At 50.0% G+C, this 18,008-nt stretch overlaps 5 protein-coding genes across 5 annotated transcripts; 3 read left to right on the top strand and 2 right to left on the bottom strand.

Moving 5' to 3' along the window:
* Positions 1 to 702: 702 nt before the first annotated feature.
* Positions 703 to 2,037, top strand: VFPPC_11477 (hypothetical protein; the record flags this gene model as incomplete). Its single annotated transcript, XM_018289655.1, has 2 exons — positions 703 to 1,106; positions 1,161 to 2,037. The coding sequence occupies 2 exons, from the start codon at positions 703 to 705 to the stop codon at positions 2,035 to 2,037; spliced, it is 1,281 nt and encodes a 426-aa protein (XP_018137062.1).
* A 1,292-nt stretch (positions 2,038 to 3,329) lies between these two features.
* On the bottom strand, positions 3,330 to 5,558 carry VFPPC_16910 (hypothetical protein; the record flags this gene model as incomplete). Its single annotated transcript, XM_018294662.1, has 3 exons — positions 3,330 to 3,405; positions 3,465 to 4,969; positions 5,022 to 5,558. 3 exons carry the CDS (start codon positions 5,556 to 5,558, stop codon positions 3,330 to 3,332), a joined length of 2,118 nt encoding a protein of 705 aa, XP_018137061.1.
* Positions 5,559 to 10,753: 5,195 nt separating this feature from the next.
* Positions 10,754 to 11,491, bottom strand: VFPPC_11474 (hypothetical protein; the record flags this gene model as incomplete). The annotated part of the gene is made up of 2 exons (XM_018289654.1): positions 10,754 to 11,035; positions 11,093 to 11,491. 2 exons carry the CDS (start codon positions 11,489 to 11,491, stop codon positions 10,754 to 10,756), a joined length of 681 nt encoding a protein of 226 aa, XP_018137059.1.
* A 2,980-nt stretch (positions 11,492 to 14,471) lies between these two features.
* Positions 14,472 to 14,936, top strand: VFPPC_11472 (hypothetical protein; the record flags this gene model as incomplete). The annotated part of the gene is made up of 1 exon (XM_018289652.2): positions 14,472 to 14,936. The coding sequence occupies one exon, from the start codon at positions 14,472 to 14,474 to the stop codon at positions 14,934 to 14,936; it is 465 nt and encodes a 154-aa protein (XP_018137057.2).
* A 2,142-nt stretch (positions 14,937 to 17,078) lies between these two features.
* Positions 17,079 to 18,001, top strand: VFPPC_11470 (hypothetical protein; the record flags this gene model as incomplete). The annotated part of the gene is made up of 2 exons (XM_018289650.2): positions 17,079 to 17,569; positions 17,746 to 18,001. The coding sequence occupies 2 exons, from the start codon at positions 17,079 to 17,081 to the stop codon at positions 17,999 to 18,001; spliced, it is 747 nt and encodes a 248-aa protein (XP_018137055.2).
* Between the last annotated feature and the right edge of the window lie 7 nt (positions 18,002 to 18,008).

The following is an 18,008-nucleotide window of genomic DNA, read 5'->3' on the forward strand; positions in this document are numbered from 1 at the left end:
CAGTTGGGCCACAACAATCCCGCACGATGATTTGGCGAGCACCTGCACACCAAGGGGTCTGCCCGTCATGTGGAGGATCAAGATGCATGATTGGGCTACGACATTCCAAATAGCTTGTAAGAGGAGTCTACCTACTATACACTGCGCAAATTGCCACCCATTGAGCGCTTCATGAAACAGATCTATGCCATGTCTGGGAGGTTGGAACCTCGAAATATGATGTCGGGTCCTCATTGGCGTCAGCGACACAGCTTACGTCAACTTATTTCCGTGCCAGCTATGTGGTCCAACCGGGCGGCTATGGGTGGTATGTGATTGGCGGTTGTCAGTACTAGGGCAAAAATGACAGCAGCCAAAGCTTGTGCTTCCCCGCCACCAGATCTTAAATCCTCTTTAGATTCTCTCGCCAACAGCAATTCTCCGTTTCATTCGCCACTGCTTTGCGACGAGGTATATGATTTCCTGCGTATTATGAACCTCAATACCTACCTTTAACCTCGGACTTAGACCAATGCAGAAGGGTAAAATGCTGCTGCGTTGGGACCAAAAGAATTTCGATCATTTGGGGTTAATCGCAGTTCCCTGTTTGGTGGTAGATTGAAGATTGGTCGTACCCGAAGACGTAACCACACTCTTCCTGCCAGAAGCTACTTCCGTTTGCTTTTGCCGGTACCGAGCGAGTACTCGCAGCGACGGTCAAGAATGGCAGATCCTTTGAGCATTAGCGCCTCAGTGCTTGCGGTCCTCACAGCCGCCATTCAGTCGACGAAGTCGCTCTATGAGGCTGTGAAACGTTTCAAGGATCGCAACAAAACTTTACGCAGGCTTCAGGATGAGCTTGAGGATCTTGGGAATATTCTGAACTCACTGAAAGAAGCAATTGACGCTGAAGCGTCGGTGATGGCGCTTCTTCAAGGTCCTCTTGACCGATGCAGCCAGGTGTGTCGCGAGTTCGAGCAGCAGATGAAGGTATTCACTGGAAAATCGAAGACAGGCTTCCGAGATTGGACTAAAATGGAGTTTATGAGAGGCGATATCAATGATTTTATAGACACTATTTCGGGGTATAAGTCAACGATCTCAGTCGGCTTGGGCACAATTACCATGTCAGTCACATTTTCTTGTGTCCTCTTGACTCTGCTGACAACTTTGTAATTAAGGCATACATCTAAAGTCTCCCACCAAGTTCTTCAACAGTATAACGAGATGATACATGATACAGCATATAATCTTGAGCTACATCTGCAGCGAATAGACGAGAAAATGGCCGAGCTTACAGTCGAGGATACGAGTACGACAGGTGTGACAGTTGATCTGAATGACGAGAGGGAAGTGACCCAACAGTGCCTTCGTATTTGTGAAGATGCGAGGACTTTCATCGAAAATTTGACAAATCGGGAATCGACTCTACTGCATGACGCACCCCCGGCCGCAAGTGATGATGGCCAAAGCTGCTTTGAAGCACAATTGTTAACACGCCAGGCTCTGGATGACAATCGAGACCGCCTCGCAGCGATCAGTGGCCGTCTTCAGGAACGTCTTCAGAGCCTACTCTTGGATGATGGTCCTCAAAGAGACGAGGAGAGATTGAAGTTACAGGAAGACATCAACATTTCGAAGCAGTGTCTCGAGGTGTGCAAAGTAGCTAAAGAAGTTTCCCACCAGAAGATTTACAGAATTGGGGAAGTCGTTGCCGATGGTGACAGCGATCAAGTGGTGGTGACGACCTTGGCGGATCTGTTCGACGTTAAGAAAGCCTTGTCTAAAGGCAACTCGGTGCAGCTGATTGGCTCAATGACAGATGAAACTCTTCAGCACATGGCTGAGAAGCGTTATAATAGTCGGTTTGGAGCGTTAGTCATCGATTCTGTTCGTTCTCGAGCCGACCCGTCTTCTGGCCTCGATACTCACAAAAGTAAGCAAAGTTATCCTCCTCAGCCAAGGAATGACGAGCAGCCAACCGGGTCGGAAGCGAGACGTAGTCGGCCATCTCCCAACGAGATGAGAAAACGCTTGGCGGATGACGGCAGGAAATGAGGAGGAAATCTACTTGCGAAGAGGATTTGACAGCGCGGATACTAAACAATTTAAGACTCATTATTTTATGTGTTGCCTCGCGGTCCGTCGCTCGTGCGGTCTGCAAGCGGTCGCAGTCGTAGATACTTATACCCGAAACATGGTGTTGGAACGATGTCTCAGTAGCGTTGGTGTGAACCTAAGAGCCGATGCATTTTCACTGTGGCAGCTTTATGGATTTGGTGATTCAGTGGATTGGCTCGTCGGTTACCGACAAATAATTTCGCGAGGCCTTCAGCTTTTTTGGTACCGAGCATAAAATGACAATAGATGGATCATGCGACAATATGTGCAAGGACGTTTGCGTTTTATATCACGGATTTCTTCCCTCATCAACAGAGTGATTGCCGTGCCCACCGACCCGCTCAGCATGTGTGGGAAGCTTTGGATCTTCGCATAAGGCCCTCTGATACTCATATCTACGTTCTAAAACGAGTGGTGAGCTCTCGGTGGCGCTTGACACAGTTTGAAGCCCAGTTGACTCCACTGGAGCCGCGTCGCCATCCGCAAGAAACCATTCTCCATATCCTCCACGCCACTTGAGCCGGGGAGGAAAAGATCGCGAACTCAGATCGAGGATAGTGTGAATAATTGTGAATTCCTCTAGATTTGTAAGTTTTTCGGGGATTAGGCATAGTATCGTATCGCGCGTTGATTCCCGTAGTGCCAGTGCTCAGCGTACTATAGGACACCATGCAGATCCTTGCTGTAGCTCGAATGCTTAGTTTGGGAGTATTCTGGATAGCTTTAATAGCTAAGACTATTTCGACCTCTTTGATTGATGAATCCATAATATTTGGTGGAGAAATACGATGTTGAAGGAGGACAGGTCCATTTACCTAGTGAAAAGTCCAGGCTGCTTGTGGAGTACGTTATGCACGTCTTCAATATTGAACATCTCAATACGAGGTCGTATTGAGTACTGAGTATTGAATGCAGTACTGGTCTGCACACAGCCTACTCTCGTCGCATCTTAGAGTCGAAAGAGCATCTCGCTCGACTTCAGACCGCCGTTGTCTAGACAGGAACGCGGTACCGACTCGAAAGCATTCCCAGATCACTTTTCCTCTCCACCGCCGTCATGCTGTGCCGGAGAGACGCCACCGAAACCAATGAAATTACCGGGGTTGGTCTCATAGCGAGCTTATATTCTCGAGCTGTGGACTTTAAGACAAAAGGCCACGAAAGAGAACACTCTATGCTGCAAATAGCTAATCACAGCTCAAAGAGCTATGTATGGAGGCCCAATACGTCTAGCTCGTGTCGTCGTCCTCATCAGACAATAGAACTTCGGATTTCATGCTTCCCCACCTGCGAACCATCGATTCCCTATGTGGAGATTGTTAGAGCAACAAGACTACGCAGAGAAGCAAATGCACCTGACTTACGGAGCTTCTTCGACCGTACTGAAGTTCCGACTGCGGAGAAATCTTATAAATCGTTCCACGGTTCTCGTTCTCTTGAAGACAGCCATAACATCTCCCCTTGGGGCTCCACCTTCTGTGGAGGCTACGGTAGTGTCCTTCATGATGAGATGCACGCGCAATGACTTTACGCTGTATTTAACTTCTGCAATATCCTTCAGCCGAACATCGAAATCGATAGGCTTTCGCAACAATCCCCACTTTACTGGATTTGTGTCTGTGAGAACCTGATGCTCAAAATATTGTTTGTCCTCCACCCAACTCCAGTACTGCGTAACCGACTCGGAGCTTGTAAAAAATCGGGTCTTGACTTGGAGAAGTCTCCAATCGTTCTTCGTCACCGCCTCTCCGGTATACGAGTCTGCGTCAGAGAGTCCTTCAGTGTAAAACTCATCACGAGCGCTCTTTTCTTCAAATGTTATCTGCGGCAGGTGATGTATAGCCTGCGCCTCATGCAGCGTCTCTGCCGGTGAAATTGTTGACGTTTCGGCCACAGTGCCATTTTTGGTTATTCCTTGAGGGCCCGTACACGCATTACTAATAACATCCGAGAGCGACCTGCGCGTGACTCGATTTTGGGACAGATCCATGGTTGGCAACGACCCAGTCGACTGCCCTGGGGTACCAGAACGGTTCATGCCGCCATGTTGGGTACTCTGACCGCTTCGTGACTGCTCGTCAGACGGAGAGGCAGTTACTGGCTTCGCATTGAGCAGGGAAGCGCCACGACAGCTTTTACGACTCCATTCGCAATTCCCACACCGTCGGAAACTCCTGTCTTTGAGTTTGATACAGTCTTCAAATATGCCCCAATTCTTCTCGCAGTATTGGCAACGCTGATCCATGACATCTCCAGTAGCCTGAATCATGCAGGAAATGACCTTGACTCCTTCCGGATCGGACTGGTTGGAAATGGCAGTTAAATGGCTTTGATCGAAAGGGCGTCCTCGTCGAATTCTGACTGGCCTCAAGACGGCATTTTGCAAGATTGAATCGACACGTTTGTCATCCCACTGGCCAACTGGCTCGATGTTTCCGATGAAGCTGCCATCAGCATCGTTGACAGAGACAACAACGGTGTTTTCAGTATTATCCTGGTGGCCCTCGCGAGCAGTTATCGAATGTCCCGCAAAAGGCAGGGTGCCTGCTGCAGGCGTCACATTGCTCGTCAGATGGCCTGTGGCAGTGCTGCCAACAGCGTCAAAGAAACTACCATTGATAGAGTAAGCGGCCTCATTCTCCTGCTGGTTTATGCCTCCGTCAGGGTCAGCTAATTCGTCGCACTGTTCTCGAGAGGAGCGGAGCGTGGTGTCAAACACATCTTGTCGTCGCATAGACCTGTCCTGTTCGTCAACGGCTCGGGGGTCAGAATTGCTTTGGCGCTTCTTCGTCGAATATTGTTTTGTGCTCGAGGAGGCGTATCGTTTTCTTTTGCGCACATCGCCTTGTACGACCGTTGTCGGCCTGTCCTTGAGATAAATGTCAACTCCGCAGGGTCTAAACGAGCGGGAGGGTCCGTACCCCGTGAGGTCTGTCCAGGTCCTTGGATGCTAGTCCGTATTCTGGTTCCGCGGCGTTTGTCTGATCGCTTACGAGCACATCGCCCGGCACATACTGCTGCCGCTTCTCGAGGGGAAGATTCTGGAGCGATCTTTTGACGACAGCAGGGCCTATTGTGGGAATCAGCTCGTCCGATAACCTTTGCAAAACAGACTCGACCTGAATCTCGTATTCGTGTTCTGCATCTGCACGGCCGCGATCTTTTAAGACTTGTAACTCGCCAGAATATCTCACAATATCATCTTGAAGCTCTTTTTCGTCGCCAGACTCTCGTCCAGACTCTAGTAGCTCACGAAGGCATCGAAAACGTTCCGCTATTTGGCGCTTTTTGTTTGCAACATTCGCATTGTATGCGTCTTCCGGAGTTTTGATCTCTGCGAAGGCGGTCGCACACTCTACAACAATGTTCCTACTGCGCTGGAGCTTCAACGTCGCAGGTGACGTGTCTGACGTCGTCATCAAGCTTGACGTTGGATCGTTGGAACTGTTGCTGTTCATTAATAACGGCTTTTGCCAACCCACCGCTTCCAGTATTCGAATAATATGAAAGCGGACGATATGTTGGTACGTGTCTCGCCAAGTGGTGTATGCGCAACATGGGCTACTGACCAGAGTCAATGCACCACCAGAAGCAGAAAGATTCAGGTTCTGAATGTAACACAGACGCTAAAGCCGTCGCGAATGGCCCCGAAGAGAATGCACTGAAGTCAGAGCCACCCTGGCGAGTCTAATTGAGGCTTTCTTGTTGTAGAGAAAAAATTTGAAAGCTAGTGTCCAATTCCTGTCTGGAAAAAGGAGCTGAGGGGGCAGGCACATCTCTCGGATGACGAAGCTCTGTACGCGACAGGACCCCAAACCGGAAATTTATTGAGACCTGCACAAGTGGGTCCGTGCATGCGTTAAAAACAACATTAGCATAGGTGCCAGAGACTTGATAAGCACTATTACAAACAACCCCAAAAAATGAAAATTCCATTGTCTGACCAAAATTGTCTCAGACCTTGACTCCTACTCAGCTTCACGCAGATGTTGAGTTTCAGCTCCGCAAATATGTCCAGTTGTGCGGTATGGGAGATGGTTTTCACGCTAGTAATATGAAGCATGCCTTGATGAACAATTGTAGGTGCCGGGTTAAGGAAATTTCTTTGGGGATGATTGACCACTCAGCGCGGGTCGCCTTTGGCGGAATTCCAACTGACCATTGCGCCTTGTCTCAACGTGGCAATTGGCGGCCCCCTGTCGCGCCCAGACGGGTTAACTGTGAGGTTCGAGGTGCGACTTCAGGGTCTAAAGCCCCTGCATAAAGTGCGAAGAAAAACATTTCGACTTGGTGTGGTCGCGTTATGATGCAGGTGTGTTCGGTGTAGCAAAATGCGCTGGCTCGCAACATTGTGTCTTGTTACCAGAAACATCTCCAAGGCCTGTGCTTTCCTTATCCGGGAGTACCTGGGCTTACTGGCTGTAGAACAAAGCATTCATACCTGTGTTCGGCCATCCGAAAGGTTCAAGTTGATGCCCAATCATAACTGCTGGCAGGGCTATGTGATCTTGCGCAACTGCACCAACTTGCCCAATCTCGTCCGAATTCTGGTAACAACGAGCTGTATATGGTGTGCAACGTGAAGCTCTCCACTGCAATGCGCGTTCGACTGAGTCAACAAGTGGAAATTGTGTTCCGCAATAGCGAATGAAGCGTAAACGGCGTGCAATAGTAAGGTTTTCGAAGCAATGCATGCGGCATGTAGAGCAAGACGACTCATTGCTTCCAAATCGCCTTTAACGTTTTGTCAACAGTGGCCAAGCCACGTTGTGTTTGTCTACCTGGCTGCCATGGTGATTATGCCGCAGTCCCCTAAGGTCTTTGTGTAGCTTTATCAATACGGCCATATAAAGCTTCAACCAAATTCTCGCATATGTCAACTGGTAACATGACAAAAAGAGTGGCTAGCGGTGCGGTTGGCGAGCCACGCAACAGTTAGATCACTCAGGTGCACGGTGATGGGGGGGCATAAAATTGCCAACATTCATGCCGTACTATTTACATGCTTAACTATAATCCAGCGGCGGCTGGCCTCCTCTAGAGTCGAGGTCCCCCCCCCTGTCTCCTCCCCCTCCTTCCCCTGTAACCCCTAAACCATCCCAAAAACAAATCCATGAAAAGATGGCGCACGACTGGATGGCCCAAGATGAGCAACCTACAGAAGGCATCTCGCGTCTGCACATATTGGGGAATGGTCCCATGGTCAGCAGGCTGGACAAGTCAGTCTCGATTCGAATTGAAGATTGCCGAACCCCCTTTCTCCCCCAACGTTAAACCGTCTTGGGCAAAGCGGCACCGTAATCTCCCTGTTGACATTAACGGTTACGCTTGGTTTTTGAGTGCATCACTCTAAATGTCCGTACTTTACCATATGTGCAGGTTTTGCCGTAAGCACCGCCAAAAGCTACATGCCTATTTCTCACACCAATTGCTTGTGTCTTACTTGGCCAGTCATTTGGCAACTCGGACACGCAAGGTTCAAGTGGTACGCGAAAGTCGGCTCTCAATCTTCGAATCTCAGCATCATGTTGCTTAGCAATTCTGGAAATTTTTTTGCTGCAACGCTATTATCTGCAGTTCGGTTTTCTCGATCGTTGCAGGGTAGATGCGCTGTTGGCGCCATCTGGCAACATCTGCAGACATTTTCGCCATACGTCGTCCTTTCGTGGCGATGCTGGTGCAATGGCAGCAGCACGTTGTTTTGTAGTTGATCTCGTATACGAGCTTTAGCCCGCAGGTTTCGCCCATCCTATATTCTTTATAGCATTTCTCGCGAAATTGTCCCCACCTCCAATAACCACACGCCCAAACAGTTTGCGAAAAGAAACACATTGCCACGGCCTAGATTCATAAGTAGACACAGGAGGGAAAAACCACGGACGACGGTGTGAAGAGGTTTTCCACTATTTATATTACCCCAGGGGAGAAGGCGCAATGCCTTTTTAGTACTTTTTGTGATGTGACGCTTAAAGTATAGCGGCCAACAAGTTATCATTTCCAAAGAAGGCCTTGAGACCGGAAACATGCATTAGGGCCAACAACCTATCCCACTTTGCCTCCTACCGCAACCAGTCTTTTTGGACTTATGACCAGTTTCGAGTGCAGTAACTTTCTCATCCAGCACCACTCCAATAGTCAATGTTCCTCGCTTTACACCTTGGGTCGACCTCCATCTGCAGTACAGTATTACGCAGCTTCCGCGGCTGAACCAGATTGGCTAGTTCTGGACTTATCCAACTGAAAGCACGCTAAACAGTGATGGCTCACAATATTCCAGCCAACAAAAAAGCACACAAACAGGTGGGGATGGTGTTTTTGCAGGGGCGGACCGTCCCGCCGGGACACGCTACCCCATTTTTGGGCAAGCTGGGGATGCTTGGTTTAGTCCCGTTGTGTTGGTTTTGCCCCAGTCCTGTCCAGCAACGCTGGGCGGTGTCTTGGAATATGTGGCTAACGTAAGAGCAGGGGCCAAAAACTGGTCTCGTGTTGCCTGTATTCAAGCGTTGGCCAGCTTAACCAAATGCCAAACACGCTGTGTGACTGAGTCGACATTTGATGTATTGGGACAATTCAACAACACGTTGATGCTGGCTGCGACGCAGAGTAGCAAGCGAGGCATTCGGTGCTGGCCAGCTTCTTCGGGCTTGGCTCGTTGTTCGAAGCAGAACAGGGGTGTCTGAAGCTACAATGACCAACAAATGCCTCAAAACTCCCGCCCAACTGATAATGACTAGCTTCAGAGCTGTGACTTTTTGGACCACCGAATGACATGGGATGCAAGCAGGGGCTAAAATAATTGGTGTGCAAGCTCTGTCCTTTTTTTTGTCCCCTATGAAACGATGAGGACGCATTGCGAGCTTGCTGGTCTGGTATTTTATGGCCTTCTGCGAACCACCAACAAGCCAGGCGTTTTAGCCTGAAATTTGGGCCTGGATGTGCAGTCACCCAACATTTTGGCTGATCACACTCTTGGTTTCTCCCCGGGGGCAAAATACTTTGTCTTTATGCAATGTAATGCTCTCGTTTGGACAGTACTCTGTCTGCAGCCGCCACCAAATGCAGACACACCTTGGGGGGCCAGCATGGAGTGTAGGATGTGATGTGGAGCTAGAGCAAATAGGGGGCTGTTTTGTACGTCGAGACGCATTACGCTGAGACAGGCTCCTTGCATACAACTCTGTCCAACCTTAATCGGCGACAGATGATGATGCATTCATGTGTGCTGCCCACGTGCAGCGTACATGCGGCCGCCTTTCCAGTCATGCGAACCTCGTGAAAAAAATTTTTACAAACAACAACACGAAGGGTTGGTTGCCAGATTAATCGAGGACCTCCTACTGGAGTGAAAGGTCGCCGTTGACCTGTCCAGCTGTCCACAATAGAGGAGGGCCAACCCCCAAGCAGCCTTGCAGCATCCTTGTGAATGTGCTGGCCACTCACCCTTGGCGAGGAGTAGGCCGCATCACTAGCGAACTGTATTGGTCACTCAATCAAACGGATCAGTTGGCTCATGAGAACTGCCCCCTGCCCACATCCTGCCTACTTATGAGGGGATAACAAAGGTGCATTGGCTGGATGAGGTAAGTGAAATGGCTTGTCACTAATCCCCTTCTTAACTTAACTTCAGGGCCGGAGTTTTTGATGGGGCCAGTCTTCGGCAGGAGGCCGCGTCTGTAAGACTGTCGGCGGCTTGAGGAGTTGGCATCCTTGTAGGCCACAGTTCACCTCGCGGCTGAATTGATGGTTTTTGTTGCCCTAAAGCAAAAAATGACTCGGTCAGAGTATCAGAATTTATAAACCATAACTCGAGTCGCCCAAGGACACAGGAACAGAATACTTGCGATTTGAAAATCTCCGTTCCACCGCTAAGGAGTCGCGATGAATCGGGATGGCAGATCGCGTTGCTTAGGGTAGCTTCAGCAACCTACATCTCATCTATCTGCTGAACTGGGGTGAACTCAATGACGGACTTTCCCAACCTACTCTTAATATGTCTTGCCAATGCCACGACCATAATTACAAACCATGTTTGTCAAAAGTGACGCAGCTCATTTGCATCGAGTAATTGCTCTTGACCATGTGGCTTGCACGCGTAATAATAAACCCCCTCCTGTTTAATTCTATTTGCCTAACACTCTGATTCCAAAGGTAAACTGGACTCACACAGATGTACAGACATATGGCACCCAGAAACAGATGGTGATGCATGGCACTAATGTTTTCATCACAGTGCTTGTCAGTGGCATCAAGTTACTTTCGGTACACATTGCACCACCCAAAGAGGCAAAGCGAAATGCTTCCGAAATAAACATACATAGCAATAAAGATGCGATGCGTGCTGCTAGAGTTGGTCGTGGTTTGGAGTTTGTAGTTCGTGGTTCGTGGTTCGTGGATTGTTCGTTCTCCCAAGTATTGCCGCAAGGTACAAGTGAATGCCGCTGCGAGCGAGAAGAGTCGGGACGGTTGATGGTGAAGGACAATAGTACAGGAATGAAAATAAATGGTCGCGAAACCCAGAAATCAGATTAGAGTGCGCGACAGTCAGCGCATGAGTCAGCGCATGCAGAACATTGATGCATTTGGTAGTACCTAGGACAGTGAATATGCGCATTAGAGAGCTTATCTGGGAATTTTATCCTAACCAAGTGGTGGCTCAAGACTCGGCGCACATTCGCCATTCATCAAGCCCTTGACCTGCGCCGGCTGTTTTCGTAACGGCTTCTGATTCAGATTTGAATGAGTCCGCTTCCACGTCCAACACGACTTCGAGCTGATCTCGCGTAGCTCTGCGGCATGTATCAAGCAGACAGCTTGGCAGGACGCCAAGGACTCCTCTGCTGGACTCGTTCTGGAGTAGTCGGTTTGACTCGACAAGGAACCTCTCAGTCATATCCCCGCGAGGCACGGCACCGAGATGGGCCTTTGGTGAAAGAGTCTAGTCAAGCTGTAAGTCTGACTGGGATTTGGAATTGTCCATCTGGTCGAAATGTACACATTGATGAGCGCATATTGCATTAGCCAGTAACGGGGAGCAACAAGTCGCCGTATCGGGGTCTCCCACCTTCATTTCACGCAGAAACTTAGATCGAGGTATTGGACGATACACATACAAATGATCCGTGGCGAAGTACTGAGATACAAGTTCCGAAACTACTTCATCCTCAGCGACGGCAGTCCATGGCAGGGCCTGGAGTCCTAAGTCGAGGGCAATGAGAGGTTCAACCTCCACTTTGTCCAATACTTCCGTGAGAGTGGCTTTAGCCTCGTCTTCCCGTGCTTCGAAAAGGTAGTCGCTACCAACAGAACGCAGCGCATCATTTTGCCCGTTGCTGCTGATGTTCCGGGTGGAGCGAATGTACCTGAACGCGATATAGGTTTCGTCTTCGGGCATGGTTTGGATATAATCATATACTCCTTGTAGCCGATGAACTTCCCCCTTCAGATACTTAACCTCTTCGGACAACGTAGAGTATCTTTTCTTCAATTTCGAGTAGCGGCTTTCACCCACGTCCGCATTGTAATTGCAAGCAGCGTAGCTCCAGAAGCAACGGCTACAAGTCGGTCTCTTACCGTCGCACTGCCAATTGATTGTCAGATATGGGGCACAGTTATGTAGAGGCGAACTAGTCTACCCTTCCTTTCTTCCAGCGACACGGTCCACATGCCACGGCAGTCAAAAAACACGTAGCAAGGGAGGGACTGCTTTCGCCAGAGTGTCGCACGACTTCAGAACCAAGAGATCGAACCCTGCCAGGTAGTGATCGTCGGTGCCCGGAGTTCATTGTGCCAGTCGATCGTGGAACGGCAAGGGAGCTCTACATACTTTTCAGCACGAACTTCGTGGTGCATGGCTGGGGACCAGATCGAAACCCAAGTTCGATTTTGGGGTGGTGGTAGTTTAGGTACAGGTGTAAGGACCAGACGTCTCTGAACAGACCAGCACTGGCATCAGCCAAATTCGGGGGGCTCCCGGCCACGCCATAGCCCCTCAGCTTCTGGTGGAATGACTGGAACAGTCAAGAATTCTCTCGTTATTGTGGGAGCCACTGGCTCTTCCAAATCCAATACTCCTTGCCCAATTAATCACAGACGGGTACCCTGAAATTGCCAGAAAGGCCTGCGCAAGCCTGGTAGCTGCGTAATTCTGAGTTTGAGTGTAACTGCTTTTGCCGCAGAAACTGTGATCCATTGATTCTACAGCAGGTGTTGACGAGGATGATTGTGTAGTGAACAGTGAGCCGTTCTAGTGGAGTGTACAGGCAGCGAAGATGGATGGGATTCTGAGCATGTCAAATTACATACGGCTGTCCGCTTGCGGCAAAGGGTCTCGGCAAACCATTGAGTAAAGAGCGGTGCTTGAATATCGACAGGCGTGCGGCGCTGTAAACATTATGCGTCAATAGTACTGAGAAGAGCAGCTGAATGGTCTTTTCCGGCGGTGGGGAGCTGCGCTCTGGAGTGGGGGTGAAGGCTGGGCGTTGGAACACAAGGGGACACGACTCTTCGATGGCCAGAGGGTTGTTGGTTGAGGCAGAGAGGGACAAAAGGTCGTCCCCGGTGATGGTAAACCGCGACAGTTTTTGTTTACACTGGCAGTGACATGACATTCCGTACGGGCGAAGTCACTCACATCTCTGTGATAGTGCCGGTGAAGCGACAACGGGGAGGATATGAGGTGTCAAGTCGCGTCAGGCCTCCGCGTCTCCAGCGGTTTCGCGTTCGGCAAGCTTCAGACCGGGATGGTGCGCTGAGAGCTTTGGGCAATATGGTTGGATGACGCAGTGGATTCTGGGCGTTTTCAGGGCTGCTGGCCATGTTCGTGGAACAGATTGCTGACAGGGGGAGAGTGAACCAGACAGGCTGATCCGTCCCAATCCAGCGTCCAGCAGATGCGTGTGCCACTGTCCAAGGGTCATTGCATGATGCAATGTGAGTAGCCTGATGTCATCCACAAGTGAGAAGTGGATCGTTAGGACAGTGGAGCACGACATCACGATGCGTTGCAACGAATCCAGAGCGGCACAGGCAAACCTTAGTAAAGTCGCCAATGGTGTCAGCGCAGTTGGACCAATATCTCATATGGTTTTGAAAAGAACATCAGCCAACAAACTCCATGATTAGATATATCCTCGGGCTTTGTGGTACAGTATAACCAAAAAATAGAGAGAGGGAAGGGAGAGGAAGCATGGAATGGTGATCTTTTGAATGGAAGAGTATAGATCAGCGTTGGGATACGGAAGTACATGACCTCCCAAGTTCAAGAGCCAACAACACGTTCAAACCAACAACATCCAAACCAACAAAGCATCGAAAACGACCAACCACCACAGTTATATTGCCGCGGAATAGGGACCCCCTACCCACCAGCCAAGCATTCCATAATAATGCGCGAATTTCAGCCACTTCGATGGCCGTCGAGGGCCATATCCCGCCTGAGGCTACATTTTTGTTGTCTTGTTTGGTACAACTAAGGAGCAGCGACACACCGGCACGGAAGGCTTATGAAGCCGCGTTAAACTGATCTCAGGCGAGGTTTGGCACGAGTGGTCAGTTGCGGCGAGCTCCCACGCGGACTTGAACCTACCCTGAGAGCTGGAAGACAGCCCAATGCGAAGTAAGGACAGAGGCCCATTCATTGCCCAATGCTGGGTCTGCTCTGAAGAGGTCTGTTTTCACGCATGCTGTGGCCGCAAAAATCTGGTCTTCTTGGGTCATTCCACAGAGCTGATCAGGCCTGTTGGAGTATATGTTGTCAAGGAGTATTTGCAACGACTTGCCGTAGAACAGCAAGTCTCTCCACTGTCATCACGCGAACAGTCTACTCGGAAGCGTATGGCGGTTCTTGCTGCAGATCGCCGTAAGAGCCGTAGGTTTGAAGCCAACGTGGTATTCCCGGTAAGCACTCAATTAACCTGCTGGCCCTGGTACGACGACGAAATGACAATATACCGATGCTGATATGACCAGAGAAAACGGAGAGCCGATGACTCTGTCCTGTGTGGACAATCATCCACGCGGAAGACGTACGCACCTGGGCTTGTTTGCAGGTCCGTTGCAGACGTTCACACAGAGTTGCATCAACCGCCCCTGCCGAAGATCTGGCTGCTACCGATGAAGACTCAACATCAAAGGCGCATGAGGAAAGGCAGGGTAAAATCCATACCATTATGCTGCCACATAATAGGGCAGGCATCATCCGGGGCCGGGCGAGCCTAGCCACACATTCCGCGACATGTTCAAATCGAGACTCCAGATCTAATGCGCATATTCTGTTCCGAGCTGGAGAGACAACCTCGCTAGCTATCGGTCGCCAATCCAACAGACCGACAGCCACTACCTACCCTTCCATCCCCGATGTGTGTACAGAGGCAATGCCGCGCTCAAGATCGCATGAGGCTGTGACGAGAGCAAGCATGATGAATCTCCTGAAGCTGAGGGCGAACATGACCGCATGTTTAATAAACAACGCAACTAGAGGTTGCACGCCATTCTTTGCACCGCTGGAAGATGATGGAAATCGAAATTTGAGGTCGAGACTCACACATTATCATTCCAAAGAGCTGGAAATAATCCGCAGTATTCGGCAAAGTCTTGAAGCCGATCAGCAGGCCTGGCCACAATGTGCAAGCCACGTACAGCAAGAGCTAGGACAACTCAGCAGGGAAATCGAAACGGACAAGGAATTGGGATGTTCGCCGCAAGACATCCTGCTCAAAAATATTCGGCACATGGTGAACCTGGTGGAGGAAATCTCTGCAAAGTGTCAAACGGGATGTGAATGTAACTTCATGCATAGGCATCGGACGGATTTGCGAAGTCAGCTCCAGCTTAAATGACCAAACTCAATCAACCAAAACACATTTTGAGGTGCAATTCCCCGACACATGTTTCGGGTAACCAAACTGTGGTGCAAGGTTAGGAGACCGAGTGGTACCTATGCAGAGTAGACGAATAACGAACAGACACGAAGAGAATCGGGAGGGGAACATGCGACTACATTAGCCGTAGCCTCGCGACACCTGTTTGCCTCAATCTTATGTCTAAGCCATGAAGACTTTCTTAAAGTTGGAAAGGCTTTGTCTGTCGCGGTGTCGGCATGCTATGAGAATGAGAAGGGTGTGAAGGTGGCAGCCCACACCCGAAACTATTTTGTCTAGCAGCGCTACATTCCATGCGATGCGTTGCCTCTGCCAAATATTCATGACCGATGATGTTCAATTGACGTCGTATTACTGGGATTGTTGTTTTGTAGAAATGTTGACTTTGAGTTGGTCTTCAGCGCCGGCAGTCCCCTCATGGGCTCCCTCTGCAGGCTACAATCACTCATTTGGGTCTGCGTCCTGGTCATCGACTGGCCAACTGTCAACATTGCTGGCAGTTGGAGCTGCATCCAATGTCGCAACACGCTGCTTGGAGCGACCATGCCTCTGTGCATCTGGTCAGTCTCTGCTTCTCAATGGCTACTGATGTCGTACCTACCGACGACTCGCAGTTTGAGCACTGGCTTCCCTCAGGATAGAGATTTATCCTGCCGAGGCATTTGGGGCAACGGCACCAGTCCATAGGCTGGCAATCGTCCATAGGAGATGTACTGTTCGTCGCCTCTCCGCTTGTCTGTATGGCGCGTCCCTGTTTGGGGATGCATTCCCCGTGTACGGCGACTAAATGACCGCGCAAGCGATCAACACAAGAAAATGGGACTGAGTTACGATCGCAAAGTTCGTAGTCGCAGAAAAAAGTACCACTCCGATTGTTGAGGTGGACTCGTCGATAATGACGACGGAGCGCGTGGTCCTTGTCGAATAGCTTCGCAGTACAGCCTGATACAGGCAGACCAATGAAGTCTCACTTCTGGGTTGAGCTCTGAAGATAGTATTAGCCTGACCAGTTCAACAGAACAGATTACTGGCGGATGAAGAAACTTGCGTCGCACTGCGATGACTCGCCTCCTGGGGTTTGTAGTATTCAGTATCCATGGCAGCATGTCTTCGGTGTATGTGACGGATAAGCTTTTTGTACTGCAGCTGTACGTTTGCCAAACTCGGAGAAGAAGGCTATGCAACCACTGGGATGGCTCATGGTTGGTACCGGGTAGCAAGATGCAAGCCAGAGCTCTCACTTTGTGAAATGAAATCCAGATTGAAACAAAGTTTGGGCCCCAAATGTTGGGTCCGTGTTTGTAATCCACAACATTATATGCCTGAATGCTTCCGAGCGCCAGTGGTTGGACAAAATATCACAGAACAGTCCATAGACGCTTACTGAATTGTTCATACGATCGTCGGCCCAAATGTCAACTTTCGGTTGTCAGAGAAGACACTAGCCATAAAGAAGCCATTGGTTGTGAGCCCGTATTATCTGGGATGATCTGAGCCTCTAGAACAACTGGTAGATGTGACCTGGCGCGTCGAACTTGCCCCCCGCCCTGTACACCCATACACCGTAATCCTCATTCCAATGTCAATTGTGGTCGATTTTCTCTAGAGTAAAGTGGAATTGAACTTGGGTAGCCGCTTCGGGTATTTTGCCAGTATCATTCGTGTGAGTGATGTGGCGGGTCGGTTGTTTAGCTGCTGTCTCCCGCGCCAGCCCCATTGTCAATATTACTCCCCATCCTTCCTAAAGTCTCTTCTACCAGCATAACCACAATCACAGTCCCTTAGTTGTTATATCTTCACCGTTACTGCCAGGGACGTTCTTTCCATACCTCTGTGTTATTTCAGTTGTTGTCGTTTGCCATAACCGGCATCGCTCCTACACCTTGCTCTGAGATCCATCAACTCGCTAACCAAGCACGGGGACGAGTCTCACATCCAAGTGTGAACAGTCCTCCCATCCCGAGTAATGGTATGTGCAGAACCTCCGCCGCACAGCCACGCCTTTATTGCAATCGACATCTTCGAACCAACTTCCGACAGTATCACTACCCTGCTCCCGCAAACGCACCCCTTCGCACTCCTCACGACCCTAACGCGACCATGAACGGGCCTCAGTCCTACAACCATCGCAGTCGGGCACACGACCTGTTGTTCTTCTCAATAGCGCAAACCTCATATCCTCCCAATCAAAGTTATGGTATTTCGGCACACATGATGCCTGGAACAACCAGGACCGCGTCCCACTCACAGCCCATTGTTCCAGCTTCGAGTGCTAGATATGACTCCCCAACCCTACATCCTATGCCTCCTAATGGTCTCACGGGTCAACCTGGCGTTACCCCTCCATGTGGCTCTGCATCGGTAATGCTTCCAAACCGTGTTGTATATAATGGAGCACTGCCTCCTCGAGTTGTCGGATCTCAAGGTCGCCGTGGAAGCTTGCTTTGCAATGCTGGTCGACCTGTGGTTCCAGCTGCTGGTGAAAAATACAACGCCGTTCAAACTAAGGATGCTGATGGCAAGTACCCTTGCCCACACTGCGCCAAGTCCTACCTTTCACGCCAAGCACTTGAAGCGCCGCCTGCTATGCCGTAGGTCCTCCCCAGTCTTCCCTAGCCCGCAGTTGGTCACTTTGTGCTATGTCTTCTACCGAGGTGATGCACACCAACTAATTTCCTATATAGATACCGGCGACCGCCTTTACCTGTGCATGCTTTGCGGCGATGCCTTCTCTAGAAGTGATGTTTTAAAACGTCACTTCCAAAAGTGCTCTGTTCGCCGTGGCAACCCAACTGGATTGGACCACTTGTGCCGTCCTCAAGCTCAAAATTAAGAATCGTGCCCAGGCTGAGAAGACCTGTGGTCTCAGCAACGAGAAAGCCAGGGACCAAACCAATGAATTGAACAATATTCCCTCCGACGTCGCGGCTTATCCTATTGACACATCTCCCGTCTCCCACGGCATGAACAAGGTTGGTGACGGGAGCCGTGGCCCCTTTTTGCCGGCGATAAGCAAGGCTTAAATAACCT

The sequence above is a fragment of the Pochonia chlamydosporia genome (genome assembly GCF_001653235.2).
Source record: "Pochonia chlamydosporia 170 chromosome Unknown PCv3seq00012, whole genome shotgun sequence".
In the NCBI taxonomy this organism is placed as follows: Eukaryota; Fungi; Ascomycota; class Sordariomycetes; order Hypocreales; family Clavicipitaceae; genus Pochonia; species Pochonia chlamydosporia.